The sequence below is a fragment of the Manacus candei genome, unplaced genomic scaffold (assembly GCF_025592945.1).
Source record: "Manacus candei isolate 608988 ecotype Guabito, Panama unplaced genomic scaffold, ASM2559294v1 h1tg000047l, whole genome shotgun sequence".
NCBI lineage: Eukaryota > Metazoa > Chordata > Aves > Passeriformes > Pipridae > Manacus > Manacus candei.
Genome location: NW_026138095.1, coordinates 8,071,105 through 8,088,651, shown reverse-complemented (window position 1 = coordinate 8,088,651; position 17,547 = coordinate 8,071,105). Strand labels below are relative to the sequence as shown.

The following is a 17,547-nucleotide window of genomic DNA, read 5'->3' as shown; positions in this document are numbered from 1 at the left end:
CATTCACCCAATATGTCTTAGTGGGAGCAGGTACAATGAGGTGACACACGTCCATGTAGTGGAACTCCAGCTTCCCAAGGCAGGATGGTTGTGGTGTGGAGAGAGAGCATCTATCTTGTTCTTCACCTGGATTATGCCACTCACCACTTTCACTGTGCTGCACTGTGCAGTGCTCCATTCTGGGCTCTACAGCATGGCCTCATTTTTTTCTAATTCTGTATCTTGAGACACCTTCCCTGTGAGGCTGCTGTCCTTTGATTCCCCCATCCAGGACTGCAGGTCCTGCCCCTCCCACCACTTGTGCTTTCTGAGGTGACACTTGGAGATCTCAGTGGTGGGATAGCAGAGGCCCATTCCCTGTATGGGATGCAGCCTTCCTAGAGACTGGTTTCTGCAGGCTTCTGCCACACATTGATGAAATGACTTCAATATCGTGGTAAACTGGGGCTGGAGGGGACTCAGGAGGTCATCTCAGATGGGCAGGTCAGTGTATAAGTCGAGTGACACGTGTGTGTCTGGTACCTGCTGCCCCTCACTGTGGTGCTGGTGTGTGCTGGTGTTATTCTTAGTCTTCCCTGGTACAGCTTCCCTGCCTGTGGGTAGGAATCAGGGAAGTGTCAATGCATTTTTCTGCTGTGCCTGTGGCAGGAATTCTGCCTAAAGGAGAGGTATTGCTTCCAGACCTCATCTTCCTGGACCTGTTTAATGACACTGGAGCCACTCATGAATGTGGACACACAGTGGATGTGTGTGACTGTGGTTGGGTGCCTTTAGCTGAAGGTGTGTTGGCACCACCTTATTCCCAGAACAAGCACAAGAGTAGCACCATAAACATACCTGTCATCAATGTAAATTCTGTTTCCTGCTTTTTGATGCTCTGGGTTGTGTTGTCCAGCCCCCACTTGTGTGAGAGCACCAACCTCATCTTTAGCTCTGGCACTGTGCTTTCACCTCCTGCTGCTACCAAAGTGATTGGGCTCAGAAATATGTATGTATCACATATCACTATGGAAGGGGGAAAGGAGAACTAGGGGTGCTAAATCCTTACAGGCAAAAGAGTGCATGATTTTAGTTGTGCAGACTTGCCATTTTTTTAATGAAGAATTGTGGAGGTGTAGCTGTGTTTTCTGGAGGGCTGGGAAGGTTTGGTGCTCCTGCCCTGCCTACCTGCAGCACATGTTGTCCCTCCTGAGCCCGTTACTGCTGGACAGGGGATGGGACAGGGGATGCTCCACCAGCCTCTGGCCCTGGGAGTGGTCAGCTCTCAGAGCCCAGTGGCTGTGCTGCCTGGCAAAGCATCCTGTGGAGCTGCTGTTCCTGTTCCTATTTCCCAGCCTCCTACATTGCAATATCCCCGTGCAGCTGCCTCAGGAAGCAGTGCTCCTCTGACATCTCCTTCAAGCTCATCCAAATAATTTGGGACACAAACTTGTCCATAGGTTGCTTCTGGGTCAGTTAATGGGAGATAACTCAGTTGGGCAGTCGGTCAGTGTGGGTTTGCCTCTGTTGGCACAGGGCTCTCATCTACTGAAGTATTTGCAGAAACCAAAATAGCAAACAGTATCTGGAGAGACAAATGCTGTGCTCTTGCTGAGCTGCTGGATTCCAAAGCTGTTTTCCTTTGTGCATTATGTCCCAGGAAGATTGGGGACGAGCCCTGGAGCAGATGCCAGATCAACTGCTGGTAACTATCATCAGGCCAGAGAGGGAGGCAGCACTAGGAAAGTAAATCTGGTTATCTGCACTCTTCACAGTGTGTAGCTTAATTTTCCAATTGGTCCGTGTTTGCTGGGGGAGGAGAGTTGTTTTTCATAGCATGTTTTGTGTTGTTTGTTGCCTGCTTTGAGTGGTGAATTAAATGGTAGCTTTTTCTGGGGGTGTGGGGTTTTTTTCTCTTGGATCTTGCATAGCCTGAGTGGTGCACACAGTGGGATACTTGAAGTCTGCTGGGGTATTGTCAGCAGGCTGAGGGAGCAAATTCTGATGTGGTTCATGTCTGACATGTATATGAGGGTGAGGTTTGGTGAAGAGTGTTTTAGCCCATGCCCACATTTACCTACTAACTCCTTAAGTTGCCCCAGAGTGGAGGTTGCATGGGCACTAATAGTCCTGCACTGTGGAGCAACACCTTCCCAGGAGAGGGGATGTACCTGTGTGAGGGCAGCTTTGCACCCTGTAGGATCATCTACACGAGCCTGTTGGTTTGGAGGGGAGTTCCATGTTTGATTGGCATCATGTGTCTTGGACTGCAGCTATTAGATTCCTTTTAAGTGTAATGGCATTGGACGATGAGTTCCGAGGGTGCAGTTAATGCTTTCCTGCTGCAGGTGAGGGTGGTGTACATGGGAGCAGACTGGAGCTGGTCTCCACCTGAAACAGGGGCAGTGTGGCAGTGAAATCCTCTGCACCAATAGTTTTGCTCTGCAGATCCACTCCTGTGGTCTGCAGTACTTAGTCATGAAGATGTAACATACTTCATCTTAAACATTCCCATTTGTACTCCAGTACTCTCAGTAATACACTGTCCCTCTCTGCTACAGTCCAGGAGAAATTGGAGTGTTAAATGGAAACAAAAGGAAGCCTGTAGGTGAAAAACAAAACCTCCAAACCCAACAAACATTCACTGGGACTTGGGCAAGTGCTTAAACATGGACTCTTCAAACTCCTGACTCATAGTTCATCTGCATCCTTAGTTTATAAAGACTGTGTTTCTACTCTGGGATTTCCCCCCACCTCTAGTGACTGGTAGTCAACCAGTAGAAGCTGAAACACGGCCAGGTCAGTGTGCCTTGAATTGCATGATAATAACTGCCTAGTCTGCTTTATTTTTGTTCTAATCTAATCTACTGCAGTGGTTGTTTACCCTACACGTACATAAAGTAGGGTCACAATAAGTTAACAGTGGGTGAACTTCCAGGAGGAGCCCAGGTCCTGCAGGCAAACAGTACCTGGCACTCTCCTCTGCTCGGAGTCCTGCCAGGATTTTACTGCTCTTCGCCCAGCAATCCAAAATGGCATATTAGGAACTCCATGTGCTGCTGCTGGAGATGCAGCCTGGAGACAGGGTGTGGAACACAGGTGCTCTTTTTTCTTCTGGTCGTGGAATTTGTATTTTACAGGCTGTAAGAGCAGGATTTATTAATTCAGTCTTTCGGGCAACCTAAAACCTGCCTGTAGTTTTAGTAAGATACTTTAATTGAATATGTTGCTTTTCACACCACGTTCTCAACTGATGCTGTGTTTATTGAGTGTTTTTTGAATGGCATCTGCACTCTGCTCCTGCACAAATTCCTAATTTGGTGGAATTTCTGAGTGACTATAGGAATCAGGCTGCTGTCCTTGTTTAGGAGATAAGTTTTATGTTACATTCTTCGAGATAAGTTGACAAGAAACTGGGGGCATCAAAGTCCCAGGCCCACAGCTGTTGGCAGTGGGTGATATTCTGATGTTTCAGAGGAAGGAATCCCCTGTTAAAGCAAATCATGTATTAAGGAGGGACAAGTGTAGGGCAGGGACATAATTTGACAGTGAGAGGCCCCAAAATGTGGGATTACTAAATCATAAATTGAGGTCAAACAAAAACCCTTCTCAAACTTCATTTAGGACTCCCCATAGGAAATAATTTTGCACCCAGACCTTGAAATTACAGGGTTTAGTTTCAAGCTCTGTGATCACACCTGTACATATAACTCCTCCACAGACTTGTCTTCTCCACAGTGGTGTGACTGAGGGCTTTCCCCCATTAATTCCCTTGAAGGGATATTGTAGGATTTTACTTTGTGAATGGGTAGAGGCCTCCAGTTTCCAGACTGATTGTCTTTGTGTCCAGGACACGGTGTGGCCTTGTATCAGTGTTACTTCATAAAAATAAACCTTTCTTTTTGTGGTTTTCCTCTTTTCTCCTCCAACTGTATATTTATAAAGATTTGGTATCTCTTATAATGTTGGGGTTTTTTAAATGCTTTGGTGAGGAGGATTTTTCCTTATGCCTAATCCAAATCTTCTTTGTTGCAATTTAAAGTCGGTGCTACTTACCACAGCTAAAGTAGAAAGATTTTACTCTGTGCTCCTCTACCTCTGTCTTTAACACCTACTTGAATAACGGGGTTGCCATCTCTTTAGATTAATTGAATCCAAGTCTGAAGTTTTTTCCAAGAGCCTGTGCTTTTTTGATCTCTGATCCTTGGTGCTATTTTATTGACTCTCCAGCTGACCTGTATTTCTGTTGCTGAAGATAGACCCAAACTGGACACAGCACAGCAGCTGATGAATTTCTGACCATCTGTGACATTGTTGCTTTGCCTTTGCAGTGAGATCCGCTCTAACACCTGCTTTTTTCCTCCCCAAAACTGGTGTTCAGCCAGTTGTTCCCTATGCTTTATTTATTTAAGATTATTCCTACCAAACATGGTACCCTGCACTTTTCCTCACTGAATTACTCTGCTTTTTTTCTGCATCTTGGGTTTATCATGTTGTTCTCCATACTGTCCCTCCTTAATTGTTTGGCAACCCCATGGCTTGACATATTCTGGAAACTAAGTAAGTGCACACATTTTTCCAGCAGCAAAGTGGTTAGTAAAAATTTTGCTGCTGGCCATGTGTCATACTGCAACAAAAATCCATTGATTCCCTGCCTCGTTGGAGGGGGTTTGTGGGTGTTTTATTGTAAGTTTATGTACCTTGTTCTTAAAACTATTAAATTATAAAGGAACCATGTTCTTATTAACAAAACTTTGCACATTGGTTGAAAAGTCAGTAAATTAGTTTTGTTGCCTCCCTTTCATCCTTTTCAAAAATACCTGTGACTGTGCCACAGGAAAAAAATCACTCCCCCCCCCCCCCGGCCAAAATTCTTGATGATGTTTTTCTCTCTTCCCCTGTAAATTATATGCAGTCTTTGTCATTTGCTGCTCTTCCACAGTGTTACCCACCTTCTGCTCATGCTTAAATGACTTAGACACAGTTGGTCCTGTGGTAAATGACAGCAGGCCCAGCCAGTGGAGGAACATCTCGTTTCTCTCGGGACTTTTTAAGCTGTTCTTATTTTTGCTGGTCTGATTTCCTATTTGGAGTGGTAGCAAAATGTTTAGCTCCATCTCCTTTTCTTCCCTGCTAGTTCATGAAGTTTTCCAGAGAAGCCAGATCATTCCTTCTTCCCAAATTTTAGGAGAAGGAACTTAAATACATCTTGAGCTTCTTGCTTGGAGCCGTGTTCGCCAGTCCTTTTTGGGGAGGGAGCCAGAATGGAACATGGCAGTGGTGGTGGTGGAGATGCTGGGGGCAGGAGCAACTTGGCTGTTGGTGCTTTGCTGCCCCTGGAGCAAAGCCTCCCTCCTCAGGGAAGAGCCCCACGAAATCCCTGGGAGAAGAGGAGTGCTGTCATCTGGGGGCTCAGCACCAGCGCAGGCGGTTGTTGGCCATCTGTTCCCAGCTGACCTCTTTAGAGAGGGCTAAAGCAGAAAGAAAAGTACTGTCACTTCAGCCCTCGTAGGGTCATCTGTCACTAGTCCCCCTTTCCCACTGAGAATCAAAACTAATATTTCTTCTTGCTTATTAATGAAGCGCTTTAAGGTTGATTTATTGTTGCTTTTTATATGCACGGTGCTAATATTTTGTTGGCCATCCTCAATTTGTCCCCCATGTGTTTGTGCTGGGGTTTTTTTTCATATTCCTTCTTATTTATTTGACCTAGTTTTGCATGCTGCTTTCTTTTTGAGGTGATTGGAGAGCTTGTAATTAGGGACCAGCTTGACTCTCCTTGATTAATGACTGAGCCTGATATCAGGGGAACAAAGCTGGCACTTCAACGTCACACCAGCTCCTTGCCTTCACCAGTATTTACTCTAGAAAGGTCACAGAGCTAGGCTGTGTAAAGATGAGACAAAACCAGCAATAGGAAAATGTGGAGTTTTAGTTTATCCCTTCTAGAAGTCATGAAAACAAGGACTGCTGCTGCTGTTGTGACTTCTTGCTTTATGTAGTATTCCTCCTACACATGTGGAGATCTGCATTGTTTAGATTCTTGGTGATTTCCAAGAAACAACACCTGCCTCATCCTGTGGGACAGTATTTTTCAGTTGCCCTGAATGAATTGAAACCTGCCTTTCCAGAGTTTGCTGCTCTTTTTTTTCCCCAATTTTACACCCCTTTTCATCACCACTCTTCAAGCTGTTTTCTCCCTTTGTTATCTCAGCCACTTCTTTCTTACCATTTGGAATCAGATCCTGAAGAACTTTCTAAATACTAATTTTCTTCATCTCTATTTGAAAATGTGTGATACCAGATTTTGAGAACTTGTGATTACTTTGTGTTTCTTGTCTGTGCTGTCCAGACCCTCTTGCATGCATCTATTAATTCCTTCCAAAAAGCCTCCACTGGTAACTGCCTTTGGGTGATTATTTGCGAGTTCCTTACAATTCTACTTTAAAGATTTTCTTTTTTTTTTTCATTTCTTTTTTCTCCCATCCTCACTGCTGGGAAAAACACCTGCACAGGAATGCAGGAGGGCCTGTTTTATGGTGAGGGAAGTCAAAATGAGAATACTACTTGAGCAGTTTGTAGGATTTCTGTCAGTAATAGCAAGTTTCACAACTGTCAAGAGAGGTTATTCCAGCAGAATATGAATTTAAGGTACAAAAGGTATTCTGGAATTAAGATATGGGGTTTAAACCAGACAAAGGCATCTGTAGACCAAGATTAATAATTCTGTGCTGAAGAGGTAGCTTTCCTGTGTTGTTAAATAAACCTTCAGCATCTTACAGATACAACAAAATTCATTAGGCTGTTGGGGTTTGGAGCAGTGTCACATGGAACAGGAGAGACAGGTCTCTGTTTTGTCCTCAATTACTGCAGGAACTTTTGAACTCCAAAACACTGTATGGGTAATAATACAAATACACTCTACTTGGAGTTTGTTTAAGAACACAATATTCCCTACAGGTGTACTGCAAAATGCTGTCAGAATGTCACGTTAGCTCTAATTCAAAGTACCAGCTGTGGAAGCAATCCAATGCCTGATACCAACTAGAAAACTCAAGTTCTTACTTAATCTAAGAAATAAATCATCTGAGAGTTGTTATTTTTTTAAAGGGGATTAATAAGCCTTTCTGCAACAGGCACTGAAAGACCAGAGCCACAGTCCTCAGGTTGTTCTCACCATGACCTGCAGTTCCTCTCATTTTCCTGTTCTGAGAGCTCTTAAGCACATGCACTTTAAAGATAACCTTGGTTTAGGCTTGGATTTAATAAGCTGTTTGCAACCTGTGAAAACAACACTTGATTCTGTGGTAAACCCCTTTGCTCATGAAAATCCCCCACGCTTCTGATACATCCAATCCATATATATTAAAAAGGCAAACTCCTACAAGGATATTCTGAGACACTCCTGGTTTAAAACACGAGCTTTGTGTTCATAAATGTTTTAGAGTATTTCCTGTAATAAAGATTAAACTGTCTCTCAGGAAGTAAAGCTGCAACACGTGCCTCTGACAACGTAATCGAACTTTATATAGCAATGTTTTTATTGTTTTCCTTTTGTTTTGCTCTTAGATGACTAATTTCTGACTAGTGACAGCAAGAGTTGCCATCTGAGGGGCCGCTTGGAGCTTCATTTCTATTTTAAGCATATTTAAAGCACATGTGTTCAGAAGTGTCATTATGTAAATCAGTTTTGAAAATTGAACTCCATTAAAAATTATAGTATATCATTTTCTGAGCTAATCTGAGGCTATTTTAATATCAGGAGTGAAAAAACCCCACAACCAAAACCCAGGTTTTGGGGCAGAGTGGCCCTTCTACCTCAGATGTTGTAATTGATGTGATAATATGATTATAAAATGTCTCATATTTTTAAGGGAGCAAAACGTTTGCTCTTCTTTGATTTGTATTACCTGGAAACCAAAGTTCATAGCGGAGTCCAGCATGAGGATTGAGACTTTGGCAGTGATGAAAGTTGATCCCCAGTGTTGGACACTTGAGGTTTGGCTGGACAAGGTGCTTTGGCCAAGAAAGGTCGGACCAGGTGATCACTGAGATCCCTTCCAACCTGGTGTTCTATGGAAGGAACTTGATATTAAAAAAAGAGGCCTAACAAGAAAATGAATACTTTTGTAGCTTAAAGAAGACTCTGCATATAAAGCAAAGTGGTGGTGGTTTGTTTTTGTGGGGGCTTTTTTGGTTTTGTTTTTAAATACTACCCTGAGTATTGAAGGGGTTTGAAGTGTAATTGTGGTGTTGTGGAATTGCTGTAATGCCGTGGGTTTTCTTAAGTACTAACAAGAGGAAGCCAAAAAGTTTCTCATTTTGCACTGACTTGTCTCATTCACCTGCTTTAAAAAAAAAAAAACAACCAAAAAAAGGCTTGAACTTCCCCTGGCAATAGTCTGACAGTTTGGGAGAGTTCACTGGAACACAGGCTTTGTAGAGTCTGGTGTGACTTGGGTAGGGAGCCCTGAAAATGAAGGGACTGGATGTTGTTTCTTTGTAGTTCCTGAGATCCTGGGGACTTCAGTTCTCCTCCAGAGCTTAGAGGAATAAAGGCTCTTATTATGGTTTCAACTCAGTTTCTTTTGGCAATGTAAGTTATCACTTTCTGCAGAGCCCTAGAAGAAGCCATTTAAAAGTACAGTTTTAAGTACCTTTTTCTTAAGTGCAATTTAACATGTGTTGCAAACGCCCACCTGCAACTCCTGGGAGCAAACGTTTCTCAAACCTTGATTTACAGTGTGAGCTCTGAAAGGGGTGGCCCTTTGGAACTGGAATAAAGCTGAGCAGTCATGCAGGTGATGAAATTTTGGCCATGACAGGAAGTGATTCAGTATTTGAAGTACAGATATCTAATGCCATTTCAGATGTCCTGACCCCTCCAGTGGTGCACCAGGCACTCCCAGGTGTGCCTGACCTCCAGCTGCTATTCCAGGCCCTGGGTCTTGCCCATATATCTCACTTCTGCACATAATTTGGGTGCTGTGAAGTGTCTAAAAGGGCACTATCACCTAAGTTTAGACCTGTGGAATGCTGAGTGTAGTGTTTACTGGTTTGGGTAACACAAGGAAAGGGGGGGAATCTGCTTTGATTTAGTCTGGAGCTCCATGCAGGATCTGTGTAAGCATTAAAGCATCTTCAGTGGCCAAAGTCAGTATTTTCAGGCAAACACCCTTCAGCAGCTGAAATCTCAAATTTATTACAATGTTCCTTTTTTATAAAAAGCCAAACTATGTAGGAATAGGCAAATTTGTTAAAAGGGAAATGAAAGAAACAGTTAAATTCAAAATGTTTCAGGGGGAATGTTTGAAAACACGATGTGTGAAATGTCCTTCAGCCAAAGGGCTGAGACACACACAGACCTGTTGTGATTAAACAATTAAGCAGAGAGCTTTGCAACTAAAAAAACCTTTTTTAACAACGACAGAAAAAAATCTAAACAAAAAAAAGGGGGGGCTGTAGGCTTTGGCAAGTTAAATGTAAAGCAGTAGTGAATTAGGCTAGAAGTGGTCTTGGGGAGTAATTGGAAGACACTGAATCTAATAATAGTGATAGTAATGGCTTCAACCCATCAGAATCAGCCTTCTCAGAAGATCTGTAAGGCTGATGAATGATCAGGACCTGAAGAGCTGTCAAGGATGATAAAATAGTTATAGAGAAGTAAATGAATTATTTGCATTGGTATTTATTGGGAAGGATGTTAGGGAGGGTCACTGCTATAACCATTTATTACAGTGATGGACATAGCAGAGATAAGAAGCTTTCAAATAGGTTTTCTTCTCGATTTGGGACAATTCAGGTTAAATTTTAATCAAGATGCTACTGGAACAGTCCTATTTTGTATTAATGCAAATGATTCAGCTAGAATTTATAGGATGAACACAAAATATGATGATTGGATTTCTTCCGGATCTTAGTGTACAAGTCTAGAGAACAAAATTGATGTGTATGAGAAATTAATACAGCACATGTTTGATCAAAAAAAGAAAAGTAATTCAAAAATAATGTACTCATTCATGATCTTTAAAGTATATTGTGAATCACAGCTGTTGAAAGCCAGCAAAACTTGCACTAATTACCTAGGGTTATTCCTTTTTTTTCAGTTTTAAAGTTTCTTTTCCTAGAATATGCTTAATATTAAGTAGTACTTGTGAATGATTGTGGAAAGAGGTTCCAAATACAGTCTATCCTTTCTGAATTTTCATCGCCTACTGGTTTATTTGTTGTTAGTTTCAATTTTGGAACAGCTTTTTTTTTAGTACTTTTATTGCAGCATTAGAAGCAGCCTTTATTAGACATGAGATGTAGAAAGTTGGCAATAAAAGTGTGGATTGTTCACCTTTCTAGATAAACTTGGTCTTATTGTAAATCTCTTCCCAACCTTTGTTCTTATCAGGGAGAAAGAACAAGAAACACAAGAAGAGGAACATTTGATGGAAGAAAAGAAAAAGAAAAAGCAGGAAGAAAAGAAAAAGAAGGAAGGTGCTCAGAAAAAGGTTTGTTGGTGTTCCTGTTGTAAATGAGCCCTTTACTCCAAAGAGTAACCTGCAGGTGTCAATGGATTACACTGTTTGTTTTGATTTTAAAAAGGAATCGATCACTGTCTTTTCCAGTATAAAAATTAGGCATCATAAAAAAAGTGGGTAGGTTCCAAACAGATAAAAACTTCACAGGTTTTGTGTCTAAGCCAATAGTGTGTGTGTGGATTCAAGGGATGGTGGACAAGTTCACAGAAGTTACTTCTGCTGAGTGTTAAAAAGTTCACAGACATAATGTTTGGTTCAGAAAGCCTCTGTTTCTCAAGAGAGAGAACACTAGATGGGTAGATGGGGTCACTGCCATACCCCTTGCCATACTTTATACTGTCTCTTTGGCATCTGCTTTTGGCATCAATCAGACAGAGGTAGCCATTCTTACATTTCTAATTCGTGGAGTTGAATTAACATTCTCCAGTTCTTAACTGGAACTAATGCCTGATTTGTGTCAGGACTTCCTGCACAAAGTTAGGCCTGCAGCCCTATAATTATTAGGTATAATTTTGAGTATTGACAAATAGTTGATTTGTTTTGTTCTTTTCTTCTTTCAGGCTGCTGAACAAAAAACCAAAGGTAAATTCATGTTTATTCTTTGTGAACTGTTTGATATTTTTATGAGCTTGTTTAAAAAAGGAGTGCTTCTGCTTTTCATTCTTTCTGTCTGTTTATTGGGGAGAGTATATCTTACTAGGATAGTTCTGTTCCTAAAGTTTTGTTGGAGGATCTGACTATATGTTGGGTTTCTCAGCTTTTGCTTATATTGCTGTGTATCCTATAGCAGCTTTTTGACAAGAATATATGGATTAATTTTCTGTGAAATGTGACACAGCATTTGTCCTCTTTTTTTCTCTGGTCTCAGGACAGATGTAGTTCTCCATTTAGTTGTTAGTTATTTATCTGTTTCAAAGGCAACTAATGGCCACTCTGCCTCTGCATGCACAATTCAACTCAATTTAGTGGGCAAACTCAGTTCATTGAACTTACTAAAAACTATTCCCCCCCACTGGCACCACTGCCCATTTTTCTTTCTTGGGTGGGTTTTCTGCTTGGGCAGAGACTGGGGCTGGTTTGCAGCACAGTCCCAGGAGCAGCAGAGGTAAGGACTGGATCCCCCTTTGTGGGCACTGAGCTCCCAGGTGCCCTGGGAGAAATCTTTTTGTCTGGTCTGTCCTTTTGGCAGCACACAAAACTCAGGCTGTGGAACAGTTCTGAACCAGTTAATATGCACTGTTATTTATTGCTGGGTAATTAGGTGACAGGCAAGTGGAGCTTCCCAGATTCCCAAAGACTGGGAATTAGAGAAGAGCCAAGCCTAACATAAGGGATTGACTAAACAACTTATGTTTCAAACACTTTTCATGTATTTATACAGCAGAAATTAAGTATTGCCTCAGTAATACTGAATTCAGAAAAATAAAGACCTGACTACGTGATGAAGACACTGTAACAAGTAATTTATTGAAACTCTGTCCTTTTCTTTCCAAGTTGTTCCTGTGTAGAAAGTGTGAATTCAGGAAGTTTGAATTCTGTTGCATCTGCCCTGTGAGATCTCATGCAGTTTATAACAGTGGATTTTGCTTCCAGAAGGCAGCAAAAGTAGCTAAATCCCACCAAGTCTTAGGCACATGAAAAACCTTTGGAATTAAGATGCATGAGAGCGATTTCTAGCTAAATATAATGTTTCTGTTTCTGCAGTATTGCATGTTTTGTTCCCTGTATCAGCTCATTTCTGTGCGAAAAGATTTCTCTGTTCTATAATGGATTATAATGACTTTTTAATATCACAATTCAGTGGCAGATGTTTTTGCTGTCAGAGTAACTGCTTCCATTTTCACGTGCTAATGCAGTGGCTCTTCATTTCTGTTACTAGTGAGACTCAGTGCCTTCTGCTTTGCCTCTGTGGGATGTTACTATTTCTGTCTCTTGTTGTGACAGCTTTGCTTTTAATTGCTCGAAACTGCCAAGTTTAAGTTTTTAGATAATAACTCCAGTTTTTCAGGTGTGCTTGGGAGTTTGTTTCTTTCAAGTATTTTTGGTGCTCTCTCCTCGTATTTAATCATCCTGTGCTCCTGCTATAAAATATGAATTGGGAAGAAGACAGCAGTGAATAAAGGTAGTTATCTTAGAGATTAAGTAGTTTTGGCATTTATTGCTTCATCTGTCAGAAGCAGTGATGCACCTTTTTGTAGTTCAGCGTCCTTGGAAGGAGTTGATCTGTCCTGCAGAGAAACAAAACCTCCTGTTCATCCTCAGGGCAATGGCCAGGGGTTATTTACAGTCCTTTAAGTGACCCTTCTTTGAATTTCCTTTGTCTGGCAACTACTCATTTCTTTTAAGGTTGCTCTGTGGGAATGCTTTTCCACTTCATGGTACAGTTCTTACATTTGTCTGTAGGAGGGATGTGCACAAGTTTACGATAGGTAGCAGGAATTTCCTAAAATACGGAAAATATTAATACAAAATTAAAGAGAGGAAAAAGTTGACTGAACCTTTTTTCCTCAGATATTCAAAGTTGACCGTAAACTTTATTGCAGTGCTGCACCAACTATTTTATTTGGATACATTTTCAAGGTTGAGTGACAAATGCTGCTACAACTAAAAGGCAACCACAGGGATTATCATTGAATTTAATTAATTTATTTCCTATCTGGGACACAGTAATTAAATTAGTTGTAAAGACAGGATGACACAGTAACACTGAGTGGACTGCATCAGGTATCACATGGCAGTGGGCAGGATGTATTAAATCAGAGATTAAAACTGGGCTGAAACTGAACATTTTGCAAAGTGTAGATTTTGGTGGGTGAGATATAAATATGACTTAATGTAGCTGCTTGTGGTAACTTAAAAGAAAATTGCTTCATTTTATGCATGTGTCATTCACTTCTGCAACTGGGTTGCCATAGCAGTGAGAAATGCTTGCACCAGTTGGAGAAAATAAACCACACAACTGGAAGTGGGATATTGAAGGGTTTTTCAGTTTGTTTTTCGGCTGACTGGAGACAGTGTGTTTATATTGTTCCTTGTTCCCTCTCAGCAGTGTTTGTGAAGGAAAAGACACTTTGTTGAAGTGGATTGGAAGGGCTGAGCTTGGGAGTTGATAGCAAGGGAGGGTTTACCCTTTGGGGATGTGCTGGAAGCCTGTGCTCTTATCAAGGTGCTTTTTAATTCTTCTTAATTAGTAGTAAGATTAATAATTAATAGCAAGTAATAGTAAGGTTTGCATTTATTTGTCCAGCACAAAGGCAGACGTGGAGATGTGTCCCATCTAATAATGAGCTCGTTTGCTTTGTACACTCTGATCTCTGTAAGCTGAGATGGGGCTGTTGCATGTTCAGTCTCTGGTGAGGCCTCAGGAAAGAGAAACTAGTAAGGAGGAAGGAGGTTTCCTGTGGGGGTGTGTGTGTGGTGTGTTGTCAGTTCAGTATTGCCCTGAGGCCTCAGCCCGAGCTGAATGTTTCCATTTGTGATGTGGAGCACAAACCCCTTCCAAGATAAACACACATTTCCACCCACAGAGGAAAGGTATGTGGCTGCTGCTGGAGTTACTGGTCCAGGGGTAGGAAGTGCTCCCTCACACAGCTCTTGCATCTATTTAAACACATTATTTTTTGCTGTTTAAACAACGATCCAACCCTTTAAATCTTCTCTACATAACAACTCCTTCATTTTCTATTTTTTTTTTCCTGCAATGTTGTTTGCCAAAGTATTTTTGTGAGGCTGAATCTTTTATAAATACCCCGTTGGCAACAATTCTAGGGAATGTGTGAAAGGAAGAAAGATTGAAGAGCTGATAAGTAGCTGAAATGTTTCTCAATTACTTGAGAACAAATGAAAGTAGTCTTCCTGTTCAGCTGAAGAGGAGCGCTGCAGAATTAGATGAGGTGAAATGAGCAGGTTTTTATTGCACATCCAGTTACTGTTCTTTTATGGTAATTTTTTGAGAACAGGACTATTGAGCACTGGCTATTAGTGTTTATTTTACATGTGTAAACTCATGCCAGTTTATATGCACTTGATAAAGAAACTTGGTGTATAAAGGCTTTTGTAATGAAAACATTCAGCTGTAAGTACCAATAAGAGTTCTGTTCTGTATGGTAAATAGTCACTAGTATGGGAAATGGCTGTTATTTAATAACTATAGGGGACTTTAGGGGAGCTGTGCTCATGATAAATAGTATGAGGTCAGTGTGTTTTGCTGCCTGCTTCTCTTCCAGCCATCCTGCTGCAGGTGTAGTTGGCACACAGGTGATCAGTTCCTTGGCTGCTTTACTCACACCCCAGCTGAATACACTTTGTCTAAAGCAAAGTTGAAGTGCTGATATAAAATAGTTTAAGTGGGTTGTTACTCAAACATCCACCATGGTAATTGAAAGGCAAAGTATCCACCCAGGTCTCCAGCATCACCTCTGGTGAAGGTAAGTGTTGAATCTGCAAACAGAGAGTTGAGTCTATACCACTTTTAGTTTAAAGTAGGAAACCAATATTTGATTGGAAATCTTAATCTGGACAATATTTCTGTAAAAGCAGAGGTGGCCAGTCTGCCTCTTGGACCTTCATGATCCTTGGAGGTCAGTCTTTGGCATGTTCATGGCATGGGACCAGGAAGAGAGGTGTGGGCTTTCCAAGGGGAAAATGGGAACTTCAGCTCACTGCTTGTGAAGCAGGATTGCAGAAGCTGGAGTAGCTGCAGTAATCCTGGGATTCAGCAGCTCATCCAGCACTGCCCACCCTCTGTTAAAGGGGTACAGTGAATCTTGAGCATTGTTCCTTTCCACCCATGGTCTGTTCTGGAGTTTTCCCCCTCCCAGGCTGTCTGGGCCGTGTGTCATGATTTTAATCAGGAAGGTTGCCTGCAGACTGGGAGGTTATTTCAGCAAGGTTTAGGCTTTAATATGTTTTATTTTGAGGGACTTAAAAGAACAGAAAGCACTTAGCACTATGTGGTTGCTTGGTAGACCACTGTGATGTTGCAAATGTTGGCATACTTTCTTCAGGTTAGCTTTGAAATTTGCATAGCATTTTTTATCCCACAAGCATTGCTGTATATTTTACCTGGAGCACCATGGTCAACTGTATTATAAAGGGGAGTTAAAGGGAAAAAAGAATGGGTGAATATATCTGAAATAACATCCCCTGCTCTGGCATTTCTATTTAAATGACAGGAATAGTGGCATACCTGTCTTAAAAGGCAGGCATTTCCATTTCCAAATTAGCCATGTAGATGGTTGCATAGTTTTAAATTGATTCTTTACTTACCCTCCCCAAATGGGCTGTTTGAATGTTCTCTGTTGGGCTCATTTGGATGTGAATCACCTTCCTGTAACCTCCATTCTCCTCATACAGAAATGCAGTTTGTGTACACTGATAATGTGTTCTTTCTGGCTGTGGTAGATGTGACTGATGTTTAATGGTAGTTCCATAGAAAATAGGGGAAAATGAAACTTTTTAGAGAATTTCGTTGGTATTTTAGGTGGAATTACGTGTGTAACACAATTAGTCTTTTTTAAAAAGTAAAGTCTTGAGTTTTTCTGGTTTGTGTCGTATTATTGTAGGAACCAGCAGAGGCTTTTTCCATAAGATTAGAAAATGTGTTCCAGCCTACAAATCAGGTATGATTTTCAACAGATTTACAACCTCTGACTCATTTGAGTATTTATAGCTTATGCTTGAATATCTGCCTCTGCCATCTTGTTAGTTAAGTGCTGTGTTTGTACTGAACTGCTGCACATTGTAGTGACAAAATGTGCCATAAATCATCATTGCAGAAGGAGGGGGAGCACTGCAGTAAGTTCTTCAATTAGATCTTAATATGCAGTCACTTGATAACTTAATGATAACCTGTGGCCATACATTAAGGCTTAATAACACAAAAATGTTTTCTTTTTGATAAACGTTATCATGGTGATGTTTTGCTATTATAAGTATCTTTAAACAAACATGAGTTTGTTCATAAAACCGACTGAGATATCAACTTCTCTGATAGAGGAGTAATTACCGTTTTATAGCCTGCAAAGAACTGAGTATGGAGGTAATTTGTGAGTCCCTGCCATAATACTGGGTGAAAGGGAGTAGAAAATGCAAAAGATTAGAGCAGACAGGAGGAGCAATTTGCATAGTCAGGGAGACAAAGCAAGAAGGATGAGCTGGGAGGCTTGGAGTTAACTAGTACAGGAAAAAACTTTGGTTTCCTGCTTATCTTTTTCAGTTGGGATGGCTGTGACAAGCCATTGAGTTCTCGTGGTGGCAGTACTTCAGTGGTATTTAATAGGGTTTTTGCTCTCACAAGTGTAAGCAGCATTATGTGGTATCTTCAGCATTGCCAGTATGAAGTAAAGGAAAAAAATTAAGGTAGTGAGTAAGTGTGTGGATAACCTGTGGTAAACTATATTTGGGGTTGTAGCACTGTCCATGTTGGTCTTCAAAGGTGTCCAGCTAGAGATCTGCTTTGAGAATTGGTGTCTTTTTGCAGGAGAGGGGTTTGTCAGGGCTGGACACCCAGAGCCCTGTAACCAAGTACTGGCAGCTCTGAAGGTTTAAGTCTTCTGTAGCTCCTGTGGAGCTTTAGACTCTTTAGCTTTCAAATAAATCCTTTCTTCAGACAACGAGGCACCAAAGTAATTAGTTCAGGTTTTTAGGAAAAAAAGAAAAACAAGCAAACACAAAATTCTCCAGGGTTGTTTGAAAATAAGGAGAACCCAAGAGATACATTCTTCCTAATGTGTTCCTGTCCTGAGCTGGATTTACAGGACACCTGCCCCCAAAGAGGTGCTTCACAGTCTTTTCCTGGAGTTGTTGCTGCTTCCTTTCTGCTGGTCCAGTCCTGGTCAGTGGTTGCCTTGTGAGCTTTGCACATTCCTCATCAGGGAATACAAGCTTTTATTTTCCTTAGAGATGGTCTGTGGTAGTTTGCCATCATGCAAATGTAGGGATGTTCTTATAATATAAATACAGGCAGAATATTGCTCTGGTCTTCCACACGCTTTACCTTTTCTCAGTTTCCTCAATTAGGAAATGATCTGGGCTTATC

At 41.4% G+C, this 17,547-nt stretch overlaps 2 protein-coding genes across 13 annotated transcripts in view; both read left to right on the top strand.

Moving 5' to 3' along the window:
• Positions 1–17,547, top strand: part of SEPTIN9 (septin 9) — a 512,715-nt gene that overhangs the window by 380,087 nt on the left and 115,081 nt on the right. The gene's annotated exons all lie outside the window — the stretch shown is intronic.
• The window catches only part of TNRC6C (trinucleotide repeat containing adaptor 6C), a 99,248-nt gene that overhangs the window by 9,566 nt on the left and 72,135 nt on the right, over positions 1–17,547 (top strand). For all 12 annotated transcript variants that reach the window (XM_051797463.1, XM_051797465.1, XM_051797459.1 and 9 more), the window contains exons 2-3: positions 10,379–10,478; positions 11,069–11,090. In XM_051797463.1, the coding sequence (XP_051653423.1) occupies positions 10,416–10,478; positions 11,069–11,090 (85 nt within the window). In that variant the 5' untranslated portion in view covers positions 10,379–10,415. The remainder of the gene's footprint in view (positions 1–10,378; positions 10,479–11,068; positions 11,091–17,547) is intronic.